At 43.3% G+C, this 20,299-nt stretch overlaps 1 protein-coding gene across 2 annotated transcripts; it reads left to right on the top strand.

Moving 5' to 3' along the window:
• The first annotated feature begins 3,837 nt into the window (after nucleotides 1-3,837).
• COPS8 (COP9 signalosome subunit 8) lies at nucleotides 3,838-17,149 on the top strand. Of its 2 annotated transcripts, none has more exons than XM_074145075.1 (8): nucleotides 3,838-3,984; nucleotides 7,829-7,899; nucleotides 9,400-9,448; nucleotides 10,988-11,120; nucleotides 12,113-12,220; nucleotides 12,685-12,747; nucleotides 13,916-13,957; nucleotides 15,323-17,149. In XM_074145075.1, exons 1-8 carry the CDS (start codon nucleotides 3,907-3,909, stop codon nucleotides 15,400-15,402), a joined length of 624 nt encoding a protein of 207 aa, XP_074001176.1. In that variant the 5' UTR covers nucleotides 3,838-3,906; the 3' UTR covers nucleotides 15,403-17,149. The 2 variants fall into 2 exon arrangements, with proteins under 2 accessions (XP_074001176.1, XP_074001177.1); XM_074145076.1 differs by having other exon boundaries at nucleotides 3,846-3,950; nucleotides 15,323-16,763.
• The last annotated feature ends 3,150 nt before the right edge of the window (nucleotides 17,150-20,299 follow it).

Genomic DNA, 20,299 nt, shown 5'->3' with positions numbered 1-20,299 from the left:
ACAGACGAAAGGGAGGGAGGGAGGGAAGGAGGGAAGAACAAAAAAATAAAGAGGAAACGGCTTTTCCGGCTGCCCACACGCCAAGGCATTGCTTCCAGAGAGGTCCTGGTGGCTTTGGGAGGCTCAGCTAACCAAACTGGATAGCAACATTTCCTTCGTTGTCCCAAAAGCTTAATGAAATCCTGCAAATAAAAATATATATATATAAAAGCCTGACTGCCCCAAAATGGAAAGTTTCTAGCATGAAAGGGACAGCGGGATGTTTGGCGGCAACCACAGCTCCCGATCCAGTTTCCTTTGACTTTTTAGGCAGTTCCTCTTGCAACTAGTGCCCTCTCATGGAAACTTCTGTTCTGCTCTATTTTTACTTTTTTTTTCTTTTTTTCCCCCAAAACCGAAATGATTGCCCCGCAGAGAGAAGGAGCATGTACAGAGGCTGTGGTTCTGCCCAGGCCCAGCACAGCCAGCGGTGCCGGGGACCAGCTTGTGACTTCCCACCGGGCAGCGGGAAGGAGGATTGCATCGGGATGGAGGATTGCAACCACCACGAGATGAAGCCATCCCAAATCAACACGCTCCACGGAGGCAATCCAGGACGCTCTGACCCCAACCCCGCATGTGCTAAGGGAAGGTCTCCCGCCGGCACCATCACAAGCTACCACCCGCTTTGCTCCCCCCTCCACCTCCCGAAAAGCATGAGATAATTGGGAATGGGAGCAAAAGGTGAGGACAACGTTCCTCTCAGATGTCTGAATGTCAAAGTGACGCTGGCACAGAGCTGGGGGGCAACAAAGAGCCAGTGGGATCGATGTGGCCAGCAGGGACAGGAGTGGGATATGAGGTCAGTTGCTGGGAAAAGCAGTGCCTGAGCCGACAGAGCAGCAGTGCCATCACCTGGCGCCCTCCGCCAAGATGTTCTCCTCCGGGCAAATCCCAAAGCGAACACAAACATACGTTATTTTTATTTTCCCATAGCCAAGACATCTGCCAGAGCATGGAGGCTCCTCAACAAAGGGGCTAAGCTTAACGCCAGCCTTCCCTTATGCCAAAGCATGGAGAGGCTGAGCATCCCAATTCTTTCCTATTTTCAACCCAAAAGCGTGGGGAACACTGCTGGAGATCCCTGCTGCTGCTGGGTCAGGCTTGCACAGGGCACCCTAATTTTGCATTGAGGTGGTGCAGCTCTTGAGCATGGCTGGGGCGGGGGAAGCTCTCTTGCGAAGGGCTGGAGGGGTCCCCAGCCAAATATGAAGAATAAATAGTTTTGGGGAGGGTGTTTTGGGCAGTGCTGGGGTGGACGGTGGCAGGGGAATGCTGCAGTAAGGCTTTGTTCAAGGGATACGGGGCTGCGGATGACGATGGAAAGCAAATTCATTGTATAGGAAAGCAAGGGTTTGCAGAAAACAAGGCCTCCGGGTTAATTTTACCCTAAAAAGTAAGAGTTTCCATCTGTGGCCCTAGTAGTTTCAAAGACCTGGCGTCAACCCTGCCATTTTCCACCCCTTTGTGCACAAGCGTGCCTCAAACCGGGCTGCACTCCGCGCTGCCATCGTTTTTAAGCCTCGTCCTTCGGGCATAAATCAGTAAAAAAAAAGATGAGGTCCTAACTATGCTTCCTGAGGTCGATCCTGGGGGAAGGCAGTGGTCCCGGTACCGTCCCCACAGGTGGGACCTTGCTGAGGATGGGAACCGGATAGGCCACAGCGGAGTATAAAGTAGCATATAAAGTATATGTATAAATATATAAATATATAGTATATTTACTATATATACTAATAATATATATACTATGTGTTATTTTTAATATTATATATAACATTTACCATATATTATTATTGTACTAATAATGTATATATTATATATACTAATAAGTATATACTACAAGGCTTTTGACACTGTCTCCCATAACATCCTCATTAGAAAATTCAGGAAGTGTGGGCTAGACGAGGGGGCAGTGAGGTGGATTGAGAGCTGGCTGTGTGACAGAACTCAGAGGGTTGTAATTAATGGAGTAGGGTCAAGTTGGAGGCCTGGAACCAGCGGTGTCCCCCAGGGGTCAATACTTGGTCCAGTCCTGTTCAACATATTCATCAATGACCTGGACGAGGGGACAGAGTGTATCCTCAGCAAGTTCTCTGATGATACCAAACTGGGAGGGCTGGCCAACACTCCAGAGGGCTGTGCCGCCATCCAGCGTGACCTGGACAGGCTGGAGAGCTGGGCAGAGAAGAACCTAATGAGGTTCAACAAGGGCAAATGTAGGGTCCTGCACCTGGGGAGGAAGAAGCCCAGGCACCAATATAGGTTAGGGGTGGATCTTCTGGAAAGCACTTCTGAGGAGAAGGATCTGGGGGTCCTGGTGGATAGTAAACTATCCATGAGCCAGCAATGTGCCCTTGTGGCCAAGAGGGCCAATGGGATCCTGGGCTGCGTAGGGAAGAGTGTGGCCAGTAGGTGGAGGGAGGTCATTCTCCCCCTCTACTCTGCACTGGTGAGGCCACAACTGGAATAATGCGTCCAGTTCTGGGCTCCCCAGTTCAAGAGAGACAGGGAACTACTGGAGAGAGTCCAGCGAAGGGCAACTAAGATGATTGAGGGATTGGAGCATCACAGAATCACAGAATCTTCTTGATTGGAAGGGACCTTTGAGATCATTGAGTCCAACCAAAAAAAAAACCAAAAACCCCCCAAAAAACAAAAAAAACCCCACCAAAACAAAAACAAAAACCAAAAAGCACACAAAACACCCCCAACCACACCCCACACCCACCCACAAACAGACACAAACCAACAATCTCGGGTGCTAGAGCATGTCCTGAAGTGCCAGGTCTACACGTTTCTTAAATACCTCCAGGGATGGTGACTCCACCACCTCCCTGGGCAGGCTGTTCCAGTGCCTGACCACCCTCTCAGTAAAGTAATTCTTCCTGATATCTAATCTAAACCTCCGTGATGAGGAAGGGCTGAGAGAGCTGGGGCTCTTTAGCCTGGAGAAGAGAAGGCTGAGGGGAGACCTTATCAATGCTTATAAGTACCTAAAGGGTGGGTTGAAGGAGGAGGGAGCCGAACTCTTTCCAGTGGTTCCCAGTTACAGGACGAGGGGCAACGGGCACAAGCTGGAACATGGGAAGTTCCATTCAAATATGAGGAGAAACTTCTTTACAGTGAGGGTGCCAGAGCCCTGGAACAGGCTGCCCAGGGAGGTCGTGGAGTCCCCTTCTCTGGAGATCTTCAAGACCCTCCTGGATGCAGTCCTGAGTGATGTGCTCTGGGCAATCCTGCTTCGGCAGGGGAGTTGGACTAGACGATCTCTAGAAGGTCCCTTCCAACTCTGACAATTCCGTGATTCCCTGCTAAAGTAGCACACATGCCGTTATACGTCATTTTAGCACATTGTGGGCTATTTTGGCTCTTCTACTATTTTCTACGCACGCGCCAGGTGTCAGGCAGGACATCGTGTGTTTGTCCCACGCGCCATGCAGTAGGTCAGACACACGGGTAAAAAAATCTACGCATAGATCTGCCTGTTACGCATAAAATAATGGTTACACACAAATAATGGGGGGAGGAAGGGGGAAAGGGTATAATCGACCTATTCCGTAAAAAAAATTGCCGGTCCGACACATGCGCTGCTCAGCATCCCACCCCCTTCCCGCCATCGTGGCCACGCCCACGCCCTCTATGGCCACGCCCCCTCCCCGTCGGCGCGCGCGCATACCCTCCCCCGGATCCCCGCCCCGCAGTCCTCCAGAGCATAGATAAAGCGGGGCTAGAGCGGCTCGCGCCGGGTGCGCTCGGCCGCGGGCGGAAGTGCGCGATGCTCGGGACGGAAGTGAGGTCAAGGCGCGGCCGCCTCCTGAGCGGAGGCGGTTCTGTCAGGCGGCAGCGGGGCGCCGTGAGGGGAAGATGCCCGTGGCGGTGATGGCAGAGAACTCCTTCAGCTTCAAGAAGCTCCTGGAGCAGTGCGAGACCCAGGAGCTTGAGGTAACCCGGGACGCGCTGCGAGGACGCGCCTGGGGATGCCGAGGGGGCTGGCTGAGGCCCCGCGTGCTTCGGCGCGGCCTCGGGGCTCGCTGTCGCCCCGCAGCGCCGGTGGGTTTGGGCACAAGCGTCTGCAGCCGCTGCGGGGTGCGGTGTGGGGCAGAGGCCGTTGCCTGAAAGTGGTGTTTCAGGAGTCTGATCTGGTCCTCCGTGGCAGGAGATCCGTGGCTCTCTGCCTCGGCGTGCGTTGCTGAGGGTTCAGCGTTTCGAGTTGCCCCTTGTGGGCAAGCCCGCCAAAAATGTTTTCAGAGACTTGTGAAGCTGCAGACAAATAAATGAGTGCTTTTTAGTATAGATGTTAGGTTATTTTTGGAGGTGTGTGCTTGAGAGAGAAAAGCTTGTATGTCTCCACTTGTCTCACATGTTTGAGAAAAAGAAGGTATTGAAAATATTGATTCTGTGAAGATGAACAGTCCTGTCATCTCTCTCAGTTTATTTACTTACCAACACAGATGGCTCCCCACAGGGCATGTGTGCCATCTACTAATTCCCAGGCATCTCACTGGCAAGCCTTTTTTTCCTCAACTCCCAGCACATATATATTTTTTTTTCCTCTCCTTTTAGTCTTGCTTAGGCCTGACTGTGTCATACTAAATCCCTGTCCTTGGTATTTACAGCCTGCAAATATTTGTAGATTTATCACATTGCCTGTGAGCCACTGCTTCAAGCTCTATGTATTTTTTCCTCATTAATCAGTTCCTCCAACCCCTCTATTTTTGCTGCTCTTTCCTGTAGAGTTTGCAGATTTTCTTTGTTTTTAAAAGATACCAGAGGCAAGTTTATTTCTCTTTTCCTTAAAGAAGAGCAACAGCTGGATGAAAATAAAGGCATATTAAGGACAGTTTGAGGCAAATTTGTATTTGAGCTGACCAGCTGTAAACTTCATACTACTTGTTTCCTTTTTTCGCATTTGTTTGGATGACTAGAGTTGTATTGAAACCCTGACGCTGCAAACTTTGTATCCCCTTTTGTCAAACTCATTAACCTATAATTCACCATCTTGGGTAAATTCATTGACTTGCATGAAGTGACCTGAATGTGCAGGCAAATGTGTGTGCAAACAGTTGTATGGTTGCAGCCTCAGGATGAGACCATCAGTGGTACCTGACAGGACAAGAGGAAATGGGCACAAACTTGAATAGAAGAAGTTCCACCTAAGCATGAGGAGGAACTTCTTTCCTGTGAGGGTGGCAGAGCCCTGGAAGAGGCTGCCCAGGGAGGTGGTGGAGTCTCCTTCTCTGGGGACATTCCAGCCCCACCTGGACACGTTCCTGTGCAACCTGCTCTGGGTGGACCTGCTTTGGCAGGTGGTTGGACTAGATGATTTCCAGAGGTCCCTTCCAACCCCATGTGATTCTGTGAAGGGGAGTGGGGCGCTGAATTACTCTTAACTCAATTGTGTGCTTGTTGTGGGAGCTCACCCTGGAAGCAGACTCTGTGCTGTTTTAAATTCTATTGTTTGGTGAGTTGTCAAATCTGACAGCATGCACTGTTGGTGTGCCTGACTCCATCCTGTGATAAATCCAAGTAGCGCTATGTTAGCGCTGAGAGCTCTTCCTGGGTGGTACCCTTATACCCTTTCTTGTCTTGTAGAGTTTCCAGTGCTTTTCTGAATGTGAACCTCATGCATTCCACTGTAGCCATTTGAAATAAGAAAAAAAATTTGCATTTTCTTTCGTGTGCTCTTTAGTGATTCTGATTTTTAGATCTTGCTACCCTAACAGCTGATGGGAGACAGCTGTTCCAGTGTGTCATCGCTTGCCACAGCAGAACTTTGGTGTTGACAAACCGCACAGCCTTGCAAGTGGAAAATACAATCCTTAAATGGAAGGGGTCCCTACTTATGGGTGTGCATCATCAAGCTTCAGTTGATATTTCTGTGCTGAGCCCAAGTGCCTGTCATGTCCCCAGCATGGTGCTACAGCTTCTTGGTATGCCCTGGATTCTGTAGAAGAGGGTAATGGAGCTGGAGGAGAGTTGCTGTGTTGGAAATGAGAGCTGCCTGCTGCCTCAAGTGATAAGTATGTGAGCACAGAAGAGTGCTCCTGTACCATGTGGAAGAGTTGAGTGTGGCTGGGAGCAGTTTAGTTCTCCCTTTGAAGATGTATTCCTATCCTTTAGAGGAGCACATGTGTGCAGCACTTACTGCTAAGATGTGTATTAGGCAAGTGTAGATAGAGGGATACTTAGGGTTATGAGATGGTGTTACTCCCCTGACGACAGCATGCATTAACAGTCACTGAATGGCTTCCCATGAGGGAATATTGGTTCTTGCACACTGTATCTCTGTAAATAGTTACCTTTTTTTCCTGTTCAGATTAACAAGCTGCAAAACAGTGGTTAATACTTGGTTTCAACCTGACTTGTAATGGCTTTGGCTGTCTTTCTGTCTTTTGCAGAGCGGTGGGAGGATTGTGTCAGGCTGAGTTCTGAGTAACAGTAGTTAGCTTGTCCTTCTGTTCCACTAGTCTTCTGTCAGATAACCTAATGATGTTTCTTGATTTAGTACAGAGAAGCACCAAAGGTGAACTTACACAGTTTAAACAGGAGGTATTAATTGACCTGGCTTTGTTTTAGTGGGCATAATCCAAGGAACAGTTGCAGAAATTATGTCAGTAGGTAGGTGATGAGCACTGGAAACAGTGTAAGAGCGAGCCTTATGAGGAGCGGCTGAGGGAACTAGGGTGTTTCAGCCTGGAGAAAAGGAGGCTGAGGGGAGACCTCGCTCTCTACAACTTCCTGAAAGGAGGGTATAGAGGGGTGGGGGTTGGTCTCTTCTCCCAAGTAACAAGTGATAGGACCAGAGGAAAAGGCCTCAAGCTGTGCCCAGGGAGGTTTAGACTGGATATTAGGGAAAACTTTTACACTGAAAGGGTTATTAAGCATTGGAACGGGCTGCCCAGGGATGTGGTTGAGTCACCATCCCTGGAGGTTGACAGGTTGACATAGTGCTTAGAGACATGGTTTAGTGATGTTTTTTGTCAGTGTTAAGTTGATGGTTGGACTCGATGATCTGAAAGGTTCCTTCCAACCTAGGCAATTCTATGATTCTAATAGCTGGGATGATGGTATCTGCTTGGTGACATAGCTAATCACCTGCTTTTGGCTTAGATGAGCCTATAAATCACACCTGTAATTAAATCAAATAGCTGCATAATTGGCTTCCTGTGAGTGCTTGCTGCACTATCCTTTGATAAATTTCTAAAACCTTATTGGTGATCTTTTCAGCTTTTAAATGATTCTGAACTTTCAAAATTTTATAACTTCATCATAATTCTTTTTTTTTTGTACTTGTATGATTTGTGAAGTCTGCTGAAATGTAGCAAGTGTCAAATCCTACTTTGGATTTTTTAAAAGGGCTGTTCAAATGAGCAAAGCAATTTTACTCTAGTGCAGTACCCTGAATTGTCCTGAGTTCAGCTCGAGATAGATGAAGTCATGAATGCTTAAAACCAGTTGTTCATGAGGAACTTACCACTTTCATGAGCGTAAGCTAGAAGAACATCCAGTTTTCATCAAGGTGATGAAAGATGTTACCTTCATTCGTGCAGCAAAACAAACCAAGTATTCTAAGTGAAACTTCTGGCATGTGCAAGTTAACTCTTCATCGTAAGACTGTATTAATGTAACATTGGAATTCTGACAGCTTGTCCAGAACTATTATGTGATGTGGAAATCATCAACTGTCTTGGAATGTTCAAATTTCATTAAACTTGGCTATCGAGTGGATTTTGTAAGATATCTTGCTCTTAAAATATGTAACCGAAGTATTTGTACTTCTTTTTAGGCCCCTGGAGGAATTGCAACACCCCTTGTTTATGGGCAACTTCTAGCTTTATACCTGTTGCATAATGACATGTAAGTGGCTTATATTAGTCTTTAACTTCAGATACTGAATTTGTCACTATTAGCTTGAGGTGTAGTTGCCAAAATATTTCTAATTGATTGTGTGACCAACAGAATGCATGTAGGCATTCTTCAAAAAAATTCACAGAATTAAGTCTTTTTTACCGCTTGTTCTGTGAGGAAAATTGTTCTCTTTTGTTTGCTCTTGTCCACCCTTTTGAGTTGTAGGGAAAGAGATTGACTTCAGGAAGAAAGTTCCTTAAATAGTGAAATTCACTCCTTTGGAAACTGTTGAACACTTCAGAGTTTTGATTGTTCAAGGCTGCCTTTGTTTTCAGTAAGATTGCATGTTGCTCCTTGTGTTTCAGTTGCATCAGGGTAACTCTAAACTGTGCCTGTTAAAAATGAGGGATACTGTTGGCTTGACTGAGCTAAACCTGCAAGAAGCAGTAATCCTTTGAATTTGATCTGGTGGATTATTGCTATATATCCCTGTATGGACTTGATTTGCTACGTTTAGGATTTTATTGAGAAATTGCTGGTTGATTCAGGCAGAGAGATGACACTGCTGTGTTTGATTATCAAAACAAAGTAAACATTGCTGTGGGGATTTGAAGATTTGAGTATTTTCGTGCATTGTAGATGTATATTCTTTCAGAGCAAATTCCTTGAACACTGATACTGAGTACTAGGTTTAAGGCAGATAACCTTGGTTCAGATGAACTTGGAGTTTTAGAATGTGCTTTAATGAAAAGCAATGAGTCTTTTTCTCTATTGTGCATTTTAAGTCCTTCTGAGAATTTGTAACTATTTCAGTTTTAGACTTTGGTGCTCTAAAGATCGATGACTAAATATTTCAGTATGTCCAGAAGGTATGTGAAAAAGCTGGGAAGAACATGCTCAAAACAGTCTAAATCTTCAGTGTGTTAAGTGGGGTGTGGGCACATGAAGGAAGTATTTTTGTACTATTAATAAGTAAAATAAAAATATCTCTAAATGGTGTTTATTTCATCCTTTAACTTCTATATTTGTATACTTTCTAATGTACCTAATATATTAATAATGTAGTACATGTATACAATTTGTAAACACGTATGCATATATTTGAGGTGCATGCTTAAAAATGTTTTTCTGCAAGAGGTGCACGATCAAAGTTTGGAGACCACTGCTGTAAACGACTACTGACACTATGAAAAGTTATTTGTACATGCCTTCATCAAAGATGCAGCTCTTCCCAAAATAAAACTGCAAAAGGAACTTTTGTGAAATGCTGCCTAGGGTAGATAAATGCAAAACCTCTTCGAAACTATTGTTAAATGGGGCAGTTAATGAACTGTTTTGGTTTATTATGGCAATCGTGTTGTCTACTTGAGAGTAACTGTTTTTCTACTTCAGTAGACACAGAAGGAATATTTTAAAGCACTGAGATTGTTAATTATAGCATCTGAACAAACCTTTTGGTGTCTTGTGGTAAGCGTTTGGTTACTGAGAATTTTAACTTAATTTTTTTAGGAATAATGCACGATATCTTTGGAAAAGAATCCCTCCTGCTATCAAATCTGTAAGTACTTTGTAAAATCCCATTGGATACTAAACCAGTTAGATATAAGCTTGCAAATGACTTTTCTCCCCCAAGGATTCCGTTTGGTGAGTAGCCTTGGGCTCAGTTCTGTGCTGTGAACTGCTTGTCCAGCAGATGGCGTGTTGGTCTTTAAGATCTCCTAGCTGCTCATCGGCTACCTCTTTTCCTTCTCAAATCACCTAGTGCATGACTTTCGGTAGAAAGCCTCGTGATAAAGGGTAGTCAGCTGGAGGAAAGCAATGGATCCGATTCTGGGATGGGGCCACATTCCACATAAGGGTGCAGAATACCTTGTGCAGTGAAAAGTGACTTCAGATAAGGTGCACCTTCATCTTATCAACTTTATTAACATCAGATTAGCATTCTGAAGGCAGTTTGTTTTGCACTGCATTTGGATCAAAGACGCATTTTGAGGTTTTAGGTAAATATTAATACCAGAAATGCTTCCAGAATTTACTGTTGTTAGTTTTTTAGTTTGAGATCATGTATTTTACAAGTAAAGAAGTGTTCTGTAGGCTTGCATTGAGAATGCATTAAGACCTCTCATGGTCAAGAGAATCTCAAGATGGAACCTTTCAGGTGGTCCTGAAAGAACTTTCTTTCTCTTTCAAGAAAAAGTAATTATATCAGTTTAGTCAACAGTCATCTGGACCAAATTTTACTTGGACTTCCTCTGAAACCTGCTCTATTTATTGCACAGCAGTATTCTATGAATAAGCTGGCTTTTTTGGTATAGCTTGCATTTCATTTGAAGCATCATTCTTGGTGGAGGAAACTTATTGCATCACTTATTTTGGGAAGGTAACACCTCAAAACAGTATTTTTATGTGGATATGTTGATGAATTTTCTGTTAATTGAGTAATAATTATTGAGTCTTCAGAAACAAATCGGTTCTCCTTACAATTGAAAATATTACTTTGTTACCCAGTTTGGTGTTTGGTTGTTATTCTGACAAGCTGTTCTGGAGGTCCGTTGACCAAATGACAATGTATAACACAGTAGAAGTAGCCCTTAAAACCAATCATGGGAGAACAGTTGTGGTGAGTATGGCACCATATTAATAGTGACCCTATTGTCAAGATTGCAAAATGGAATTCCAAGTTGAAAATTGCCTTCGCTGTGCAAACAGCCTCTGCACTTTATAAAGCCTCTACTAAAGAGGCAAGCATCTCTCTTAAGCAGAAAATAAGCTATACCTGTCCTTTTGCAACTCCAGCCTGTGTGCATACTATCCTCCATGATTGTTTTAGCTGGTATATCTGCCTGGATTGGTATAACTGGCATGTGAGCAGACTTTGCATATGTGGGTGATAAAGTTTTGGCAGAGGATGGATTAGGGAGCTTGTAGCCGTGATACCTGCTAGAACAAATTTTCCCAATGCTTGTCTGGTCATCATTACAGGTATTGTGACATACTCTTGCAATGGGAAAAGGAGTGGAAATGGGTTTATACAGAATGGTCACTGGAGAGAATACACCATTCTGAATTAACTCTTTGGGTATTTTTGTCACAACAGGCAAATGCTGAACTTGGTGCAGTTTGGTCAGTAGGACAAAGAATCTGGCAGAGAGACTTTCCAGGAATCTATACAACAATCAGTGCGCATCAATGGTCCGAGACAATTCAGCCAATCATGGAAGCACTTAGAGGTACAAATTGAACTGCTGTAGGTAGCATGGGATTATATGTTGCCTTAAATTATTTGTGTGCTCAAACAAAAATAGACAAGCAGACAAATGGCTACCTATTAATTATGAAGAATGAGAAGTGGTCAGGAAGGTTGTTGCCAAGTTTTTGTAGGCTTTGCTTAAAGGATTTTAGGTATCAGGTGTAAATAAGAAGCTCATTATGAGAACTTGTAGAAACGAACTAAATTGTTTTTATTAGGATTGTGTGTGTGATTGTATATTCTTTCATACTGGAATTTCATACACCATACGTTTTGTTTTCTAATAGAAAATAGATGGTTAGTTATCCATTTTTATCAGACTGTTAACCAGTAATCTAGGGAACTTGGCTTAGCATTTCAGAACCTTGTGACACTTATGAAAAGGTTTTTCTTTTAAATGTGCCTTTAGACAAATGTTTTAGTTATAGACTGTGGAACAGCAACATGCAAAGTCTTACTACTAGAGGGCAGTACAGACTGTTAAAAAACCTTCCAAAGTATTTTGCCATAACAAATTCTCTGTAGATTTACAAACAACTGATTTGCAGACACCTTGGTATTAAAGCAGATGTGGTTAAATAGGCATGAGCAGTTTGACTAATTGTTTTTTTTGTTTTCTTTTCTGATTCTGAACTATTTGACACACAAGCTTATTGCAAATGGAGAATGCCATCAGAAGCAGAGTTTCCTAAACTTGTTTACATACTAGTGGTAGCACCCAAGGTGCTGCAAACTGGATTTGGAAGTTAAATGTGGTCTCAGAGGTTTTGTCCTGGCATAGATCAAGCTGTTGTCTCTGGCTGCTGACTGTGGTACTTCAGTAAATTGTGGGAAAGGAGGGGGAGCTTATAAAGTGCTAGCTTTAAGGGTGGTAGTGATTTTCCAGATGTGTTAGAATTGGAAAAAATTTGTCAGATTTCCTAGTTATGGAGATTAGTCTACTGTCTGCTTACAGTGCTTATCTCTTCTTAGATGCGACTAGGAGACGAGCCTTTGGACTGGTTTCTCAGGCATATACCTCAATAGTTGCAGATGATTTTGCAGCCTTTGTTGGGCTTCCTGTAGAAGAAGCTGTGAAAGGTACTTTGCATTTATTCACTGAATAGTTTTTCTACAGATGATTGAGATCAGAGAGCTGTAAGTGCTGGTGAATAGACACATGTATACAAATTGTGAAACTATTAGAGAAGTGATGAGGCAGTGAATAGAGATAAATGTCTTGGGTCTGAATAAGTGTTTGATTTTATTATTTGCCACCAGTTACCATTGGTTATCCTCCCCTTCTATATGTAGAAATGTTAAAGCAATGCTGTAATGAGGGAAGACTGAAAGTAGTGGGTTAACCTAGTTTTGTGTGCTAATATTACTTTCATGACCTTATTTGTTGAACTAAATGTCTAAATGCTTACAAGAAATGTCTGAGTTGTGGCATATAGACAATGTACTGAGATGCTTTTCTACTGTTCTTTATGTGAATCTTTATTTTGCATTTCTAGCAGTCGTATAAGATATTTGTTCTTACAAATGTAAAAATGCCTTTTCAGGTGTATTAGAACAGGGCTGGCAAGCGGACTTTTCAACTCGTATGGTAATGCCTAAAAAGCCAGGTAGGTGGAGCTGTTATTTCATTAGACATTGATTTCGGTATTTTCTCGTAATTGGGTGTTAGGTTTTTAATGAAAATTTTGCATACTATTCTTCTAGATTTTTTGGGGAGGTGGCAGGTTGCCTCTGTAAAACACGGAATGTTTGTAAAATGTAGGAAGTACAAAGTAGTGGCTTTGGTTTGGGGTTACAAGTAATTTGGATTAAACTATATCCTCTAACTTTTTAAAACAAGAGCAGGCAGGATATGCTCTGGTTTATCGTGCTCCTCCTCTGCTGCTGGCTCTGAGTCAGCAAAACATAAGTTGGATGACCTCAAATGACATGTCTTAATCTAATAAAGATGAGTAAAATGTCCAATTTTGAAGCTGAGATTTTTTGAGAAGTAGAACTTCTTTGGGCAGGGATCTAGTGGATCTTTGTGTTCCGAGGAGCTCCAGTTGTTGGTATCATTTCCTTTGCTCTTTAAAATTTGTTCTGCTGGATCTTTTCTTCACTGTCATGATGTTGATAACAGAATATCCATGCCTGCAAAGCTCAGCCTGCAGGAACGCTTGCAGGTTTGGGGTTTTTTTGTTGTGTGTTTTTATTTTGCTAAAGCAATATCTATGGCTAGCTGAGGCAAAAATAAATGTTAAGCTATGAAGGCAGAGACAAATTGATGGCTCTTAAACTGCACAATGCAGCTCTGGAAGAAGGAGCCAAATCACGGTATATCTAAAAGGGCAGTATCTATTAGGCTAAAAATCACTGTTTTTATGGGTGGAATTTTTAGGTGTTCAGAGTCCAGAACATGTGGGCACATAAACATGTGCCAGGCAAGGTGTTGAAATTTATCCTTCAGGGGCACATAACCAACCAGAGTCCTGAGCTTTTGCATGTGATTAGTTTTTTCATGAAACAAGTACTGAGAGTTAGTTACATGTGGTTCTTTTCCAAAAGTGAGTGCAAGAACTATTTTAGAGGCAAAAGAAAGAGGCAGGAGGTTGTAATCTGTTTTGAAGCTGTCTAACCAGCTGTAAGCCTTGGATATTCTGCTTTTTAGCTATGAAGTAAAACAAGTAAATGAACAGCCTTAATTTAAATTACCTCTTTATCTAGTTTTGGCTTGATGTATAGACCTGTTTAAAATTGGTCCACTGGGCTAACTTCTATTGTGTTTTTCTTCAGGTGTGCTGGAAGCTTCCTTTAACAGATTTATTCCTTCATCAGGTATTTCCTGTTTATATGTAATCTACTTAAATGTTTCTAAAACTTGCATGATTAATATAAACACAATTTCACCAGCACCACAGAATAGGAATTGGGTCCTGGACAAATGAATGTAATCATTCCCCCCTCAAAAAAACCCAAAACCAAACAAACCCAAATGGGCTACTATGTAAACATGTTTCTCCCTCTGTCCTCTCTTCTGCTCACATTTTAAGGAGTGCTGGGAGTTCTACTTCTGTAGCTAAAGAAAGGAGCAGTTTCCAAAGCAGGGGTAGGCAGCCCCTGTAAACAAAAAAAAAAAGCATTTTGGTGAAAACTTCTGACTTACGGGCAATTTCTTCACAAAGCAACTCTGAGTAGGTTTTGTTGCTTTTGTGTGATGTGGGACTTCTGAAGTCTTCCCTGTAGAAGAAAGCAATCCTCTGGTTTTCCTCAGAGCTCAACTATAGATTGAGATGTAATATGTTATGTCATGCTGATTCTCACAACGCTGTTGTCTCTATTGTTCACAAAATAGTGACAGCGGATCTGAATTGGTGGCTTACTGTGTCTAACACAGTTGCCAAAAGTGTCTGAAATGTATAGCTTTAATTCCAAGCCAATTTCAAGAGCTGGGGTCTTGCTTTTTGAAAACATTCTTTTGATTGTCAGCCTCCTCTGTCACATACTTGCAGCCCTAAGCAGTGTGTCTACTTCGACTACATCCTGAATGCTAGTCTGTTAACTCTTCAGGGAGAGTAAATGCCAACTTTTCTGCTATTTTTTTATTTCTGATTTTTATTTCCTAACTTATTTCCCTGGCTTTAGTCACTTGTCTTCCAGCCTATTGTTAAACTGTAATCTCAGGCTAGCTGGCATCTCTATAAGGATCTGCGTGTGCACTTGCGTTCTCCTGCAACCTGTGCAGTACTTTGCTGTGTTTTGTTAATCGAATTGGTTTAATTGGTATTCAGTTGATTTAATTGGTATCTTCGGTATGGCAACTTGTGAAGAAAGAATTAACTGCAGAACTCCATGAGCCTTTTTTGTGAAGTGAAAGTACTGTCAGTCTTCATTATTCGGACTCTGGTATATTTAAAAAAAAAAAACACAACAAGAAAAACCCACCAAAACATGTGGAGACTGCTGACAACTGGAACTTGTTACAGCTATCTTTACTGTTAGTAACTTTTGGGCTACTTAATGTTGCAGATAACACTAATGTCAGCTAAAGCTGCACAGGTAGGGGATGCAGTTAAGATATGCCCCCGTAAGAATGTTTAACAATCTTATGCGTTTAATTTTTTCTATACTGTTATGATGGATGGTATCGCAAATGGATTTTTTCTTAATTTCATTAATGATGCATTTGTTTTATCTTTATAGAACCTGCTCCAGTTCCACCAATTCCAAATGAACAGCAGTTGGCCAGATTGACTGACTATGTGGCTTTCCTTGAAAATTGATTGCCCTGCTCCTGTATTCAGAACAACTTGGGAATCCTGTGTACTGACAGTTTTAGAAATCTAAGATCAATTTTATTTTGTTATCTGTTAAATATTGCAGCATCCCGTACTCAAATGTGTGAAATATACAGTGTACGTTATCCCAATTCATGTTTTGCCAAAGCCAAGCTAGCAACTGAAACAATCCTTTAACTCCTGTAATATTTATTCAGTAGGTACACAGCAGTATTACATAGTAAGTGGTTTTTTATTGTCTCATAACAGAGGCAGAACTTTTTTTCAGATATATTAGAAATAGAGAAGAAAAAGAGAGTAATGAAGCAGGTTAACTGTGGTGAGGAATTTATGCTAGTTATGTGCTTCTGTGGCGAGTACTACAGTGCTCATCACAGATCGATTGCATGTTGAACTAAAGTACAAAGAGCGGAAGGCTGCCCTACCTGTATCTGCAGAGAGAAAATATTTTGAAACAGTAACTTAAAGAAGAAGACAATTTAACTCTTTTGCAAGTATATTTGTGGCATATTAATAACTGATCATTTTTTTTCTTGTTGGTCTTTCTGGATGGTTAAATCTTCTTGTTTTGATGTGAAAAATTTCCCATCAGGCATATTTTTATGGCAGAATAATTGGAGTCATTTAAGAGAGGCAAATCTTTACTTCTGGAAGGTTTTATTCGAGTGACATAAGACACCAAATATTTTGCTGGGTAACCATATACCTTCTTGAGGCCTGTCATGTCTTGGTTCTTTTCAGTACACTGGGCCAGGATCTACAAGAAACAACTCTTACCTGTCTTCAAGCTTTTTGGATTACCTCTGCAGTTACTGGAGAGGAGTTAAAAAAATTAGCATAGGTGTCCCTGAGTAGAGGCTGATAGGGATGGGGACGATACGTCATGCTGCAATGTCAGTTTGAGGAATACATTTTCTGTATCAGAGCACTGCTGTGTTAGTGTTTGAGTTGCGAGTGGATTTTAGAAGCAGAAAGATGACTCGTATTCCCAGTCTTCTTATTTGTGTTATGCTGGTGAAAAGGCTATGGGAAAACAGTGGTGCTTTAAAGGGCAGTGCATGCCTTCATTTGCTTCTCCCCCCTTTTTCAATAATCGTATTCAGTGGTTTCATCGAAGATGGCAAGTGTACCGTATGTTGTGATTGTTTTTTCTGGTGTGCACTACCTACTGTACATTCTCTTGTTTGGGATGTGTTAGCAGGGAGGAATTATAAACTGTGCACTGCTGCTTTGAGAGCTCCCTTTATACGTAAACACTTACTCAAAATGATTATTTATTTGAAACCCACCTAAGACTTGGATTTCTAAATTTATCTTCAGTAATATTAAAGAACATGTTTACACTGACCTTGTGTACTTGATTTTTTAAATTTTCCTTAGAGTACAGTTGTTCTCATTTGGCTGTTTTTTTTTAATGAATTCCTATTGGTCTAACTTGGATAGAGTTAGTTAAAAATTACTGCAGTACATCAGGCCTAGACAGGTATTTTTGAACAGCTTTGTGTACAGCAACTGTATGGTTTTCTATTAAAAAAGCACTGGTACCCTTCAGATGTCTTTTAAAATATTCAAAGATGTAAGGAGCTAAGTGAAAATTAGCCCTCCTGGGTATGTTTTGTGCAACTCTGCTGTTGTTTGTAGCATGCAAGGGCAACTCTGCAGCAATGAAAATTAGATGTGATTAAAGGGTTACTGACCACTTGCACTTAATAAATGGTAATAGGAGAAGCGCAATGTGGACACTGGTCATCTGTGTCTGTCTCAAATCTAGTATCAAATCTGTCAAATGTAGGAAGTTTGACTCTTCTCTGTCCAGTTCTAACAAGTTCATAATTTTGAGATTTCTGGTCTGCTGTAAAACTTAAGCTGGCTTTTATTTGGGGTATGGCATTAACTCGTAACTTGCCTTGAGTACTGTGCTCCCAGGCATGCTTTTTTTTGTTTGTACTTCTTTGGAATCAGCAATTTCGGATCTTTTTCATCTTAATTGCCCTATATCATGGTTTGTGGTTTACAAATACCCTTTTTCATAGAATCAGAGTGGTTTGGGTTGGAAGGGATCTTAAAGATCAAGTTCCAACTCCCCTGGCATGGGCAGGGACACCTCCCACCAGACCAGGTTGCTCAAAGCCCCATCCAGCCTGGCCTTGAACACCTCCAGGGATGGGGCAGCCACAGCTTCTCTGGGCAACCTGGGCCAGTGTCTCACCATGCTTGCAGTAAAGAGTTTCTTTCTGGTATCTAATCTAAATCTCCCCTCTTTCAGGTTAAAACCATTACCCCTTGTCCTGTTGTTCCACTCCCTGACAAAGGGTCCCTCCCCATCTCTCCTGTAGGGTGCTCTCCCTTTAGGTACTGGAAGGCTGCTATGAGGTCTCCCCGGAGCCTTCTCTTCTCCAGGCTCAACAACCCCAATTTTCTCAGCCTGTCCTCTTAGCAGAGCTGCTCCAGCCCTCTCATCATCTTTGTGGCCCTCCGCTGGACCTGTTCCAACAGGTCCATGTCCTTCCTGTGCTAGAGGGCTCCAGAGCTGGACATAGTACTTCAGGTGGGGTCTCACCAGAGTAGAGGAGTAGAATCACCTCCCTGGACCAGCTGGCCACACTTTCTTTGATGCAGCCCAGCATGTGGGGGACTTTCTGGGCTGCTGGCTCATGTTGAGCTTCTCATCCACCAACACCCCAAAGTCCTTCTCCTCAGGGCTGCTCCCAATCCATTCTCTGCCCAACCTGTATTTGTGCTTGGGATTGCCATGTCTCAGGTGCAGTTGACCTTGCAGTCAGACCTTGCACTTGGCCTGGTTGAACTTCATGAGGCTTGCGCAGGCCCATCTCTTAAGCCAGTTCAGGTCCATTGGGATGTCATCCCTTCCCTCCAGCATGCCGACTGTGCCACACAAGTGACTGTGTGTTGGCAAATTTGCTGAAGGTGCTCTCAATCCCACTGTCCATGTCTCTGTCAGAGATGTTAAACAGCACTGGTCCTAGTACTGACCCCTGATCCTGCCTGAACTGCCTGTGCAGTTCCTTCTTGCCTTTTAGTTTGACCAGCAGCTCCCAACTCAGCTATGCTGGTCTCTTCCCTTTCTTGCTTGATTTCTTATACCTGGGGATCAAGAGCTCTTGTGCTCTATGGAAAGCATCCTTAAAGATCTGCCAGCTCTGTTCTGCTACCTTGTCCCTGAGGACTGTTTCCCAGGGCGTCCTATTGACTAACTCCCTGAAAGCTGGAGGCTTGCTTTCCTAAAACTCTTGAGTCCTGACTCTACTCTTTGCCTGACCCATATCCCTCAGGACTGCAAACTCCACCAGTGCATGATTGCTGCAGCCCAGGCTGCCTCCAGTCTTGACATCCCTGATGAGCTCACATGCATGGGTGACTATCAGGTCCAGTATTGCATCCCCTCAGGTAGGACTGTCTATTTCCTGTCTCAGGAAGTTGTCATCAAGGCACTTCAGGAACCACCTGGATTGTCTAGAGCTTGCTGTGTTACTTTTCCAGCAGATGCTGGGGTAGTTGAAGTCCTCCAGCAGGATGAGAGCCTTTGAGCCTGATGCCTCCTGTAGCTGGAGTAAGAAGGCTTCATCAGTAGGGTCCCCTTGATCAGGTGACCTGTAGTAGATGCCAACCACAAGGCTCCCCGTGTTGCCTTGGTCTCTAATTCCTACCCATAAGCTTTCTCCTTCCTCTTGGCTGTTCTTTAGGGACATCTCTCCACACTTTATCCATTCCTTAACATAGAAGGCAGGTTTCAGTAATGGCCATTATGTCATAGCTTTCCAGCAGCATGGTAGCTTCCAAGTCATTCTGTTTGGTGGTCATACTGTGTGCGTTCATGTAGAGGCACTTCAGCTGGGCTGTCAACCGTGTCACCTTCTTAGATAAATACCCTTTGAGGTGTCTCATGGGTGTTGCGCTGTTGACTCTGACTACCTCAGGAGCTGCTGGCTTGTCTCTGTAAGACTTTGACTGTGATGCAGTGTCCACAGCCTGCCTCAGGGCAACAGGTTGAAGGCCCTTACTAGCACCCTGTCCCTCTAACCCTGATATGTTATCCCACAGCTTGTCACAAACCAGCCTGATATTGTCCTCTTCCCCCTTCACATCTGGTTTAAGGCCCCGTCGATCAGCCCTGCGATCTCTTGGGCAAAGACCCTTTTCCCCCTTTTGAGAAAGGTGTCTCCCATTTTGATGCCAGCAAGCCTGGTGCCGTGTAGGCCATCCCATTGTCAAAAAATCTGAAATTGTGGCAGTGACACCAGCCACGGAGCCATGTATTAGTAGACTGGATCCGTCTGTTCTTTCCAGTGTCACTGCCTGCAACTGGAAGGAGTCAGGAAAAAGTAATCTGTGCCCCAGAGTGCTTCACCAACCCTCCCAAGGCCCTGAAGTCCCCTTTGATTGCTCTTGGACGTCTCTTGTGTCTTTTTCAAATGCTTGTTGCCACTCTTACTAGTCATGTAACAGACATAGCATGGCTTGTAAGAACAACAGAATATTTTCTATTTTTTTGGTGATCCTTTCTAAGATTGGCTCTGTTCTAACATCTCTTGAGCACTGTCCTGTTCTCAGTGTAGTAATGACAGTGACTTGAGTATCTTCCAACAGCAGTGATGACTAGGTTGGTGTGCATCGTTGCATGTCCTTATTCAGGGTTTTCCTCTCTGGTTAGTGCAGTGCACGTGCGGATGGCAAATGGGCAGTGAAGCAGAAGGTGAAATTTCGATATTGTAAGACACTTCTGGTCTTCGTAATCAGACTCGCTCTTGACTTCTTGATTAACTTCATAATCTTGGCATTGTTGCCTTGCTAACGTAAAGAACTTTATCAATGTTGAACATAACAGGTATTACAGTAATTTATGATAGCCTCCTCCGCTATA

Source organism: Numenius arquata, chromosome 3 (genome assembly GCF_964106895.1).
Source record: "Numenius arquata chromosome 3, bNumArq3.hap1.1, whole genome shotgun sequence".
In the NCBI taxonomy this organism is placed as follows: domain Eukaryota; kingdom Metazoa; phylum Chordata; class Aves; order Charadriiformes; family Scolopacidae; genus Numenius; species Numenius arquata.
Note: the sequence above shows the minus strand (reverse complement) of the source record. Positions and strands in the feature narration are given on the sequence as shown.

Excerpts from the sequence above, each read along its gene's own strand:
- COPS8 (XM_074145075.1), top strand. The coding sequence starts at position 3,907 with ATGCCCGTGGCGGTGATGGCAGAGAACTCCTTCAGCTTCAAGAAGCTC. Across the intron at positions 7,900-9,399 it reads TACCTGTTGCATAATGACAT|GAATAATGCACGATATCTTT; the intron begins GTAAGTGGCTTA and ends TAATTTTTTTAG. Across the intron at positions 9,449-10,987 it reads TCCCTCCTGCTATCAAATCT|GCAAATGCTGAACTTGGTGC; the intron begins GTAAGTACTTTG and ends TTGTCACAACAG.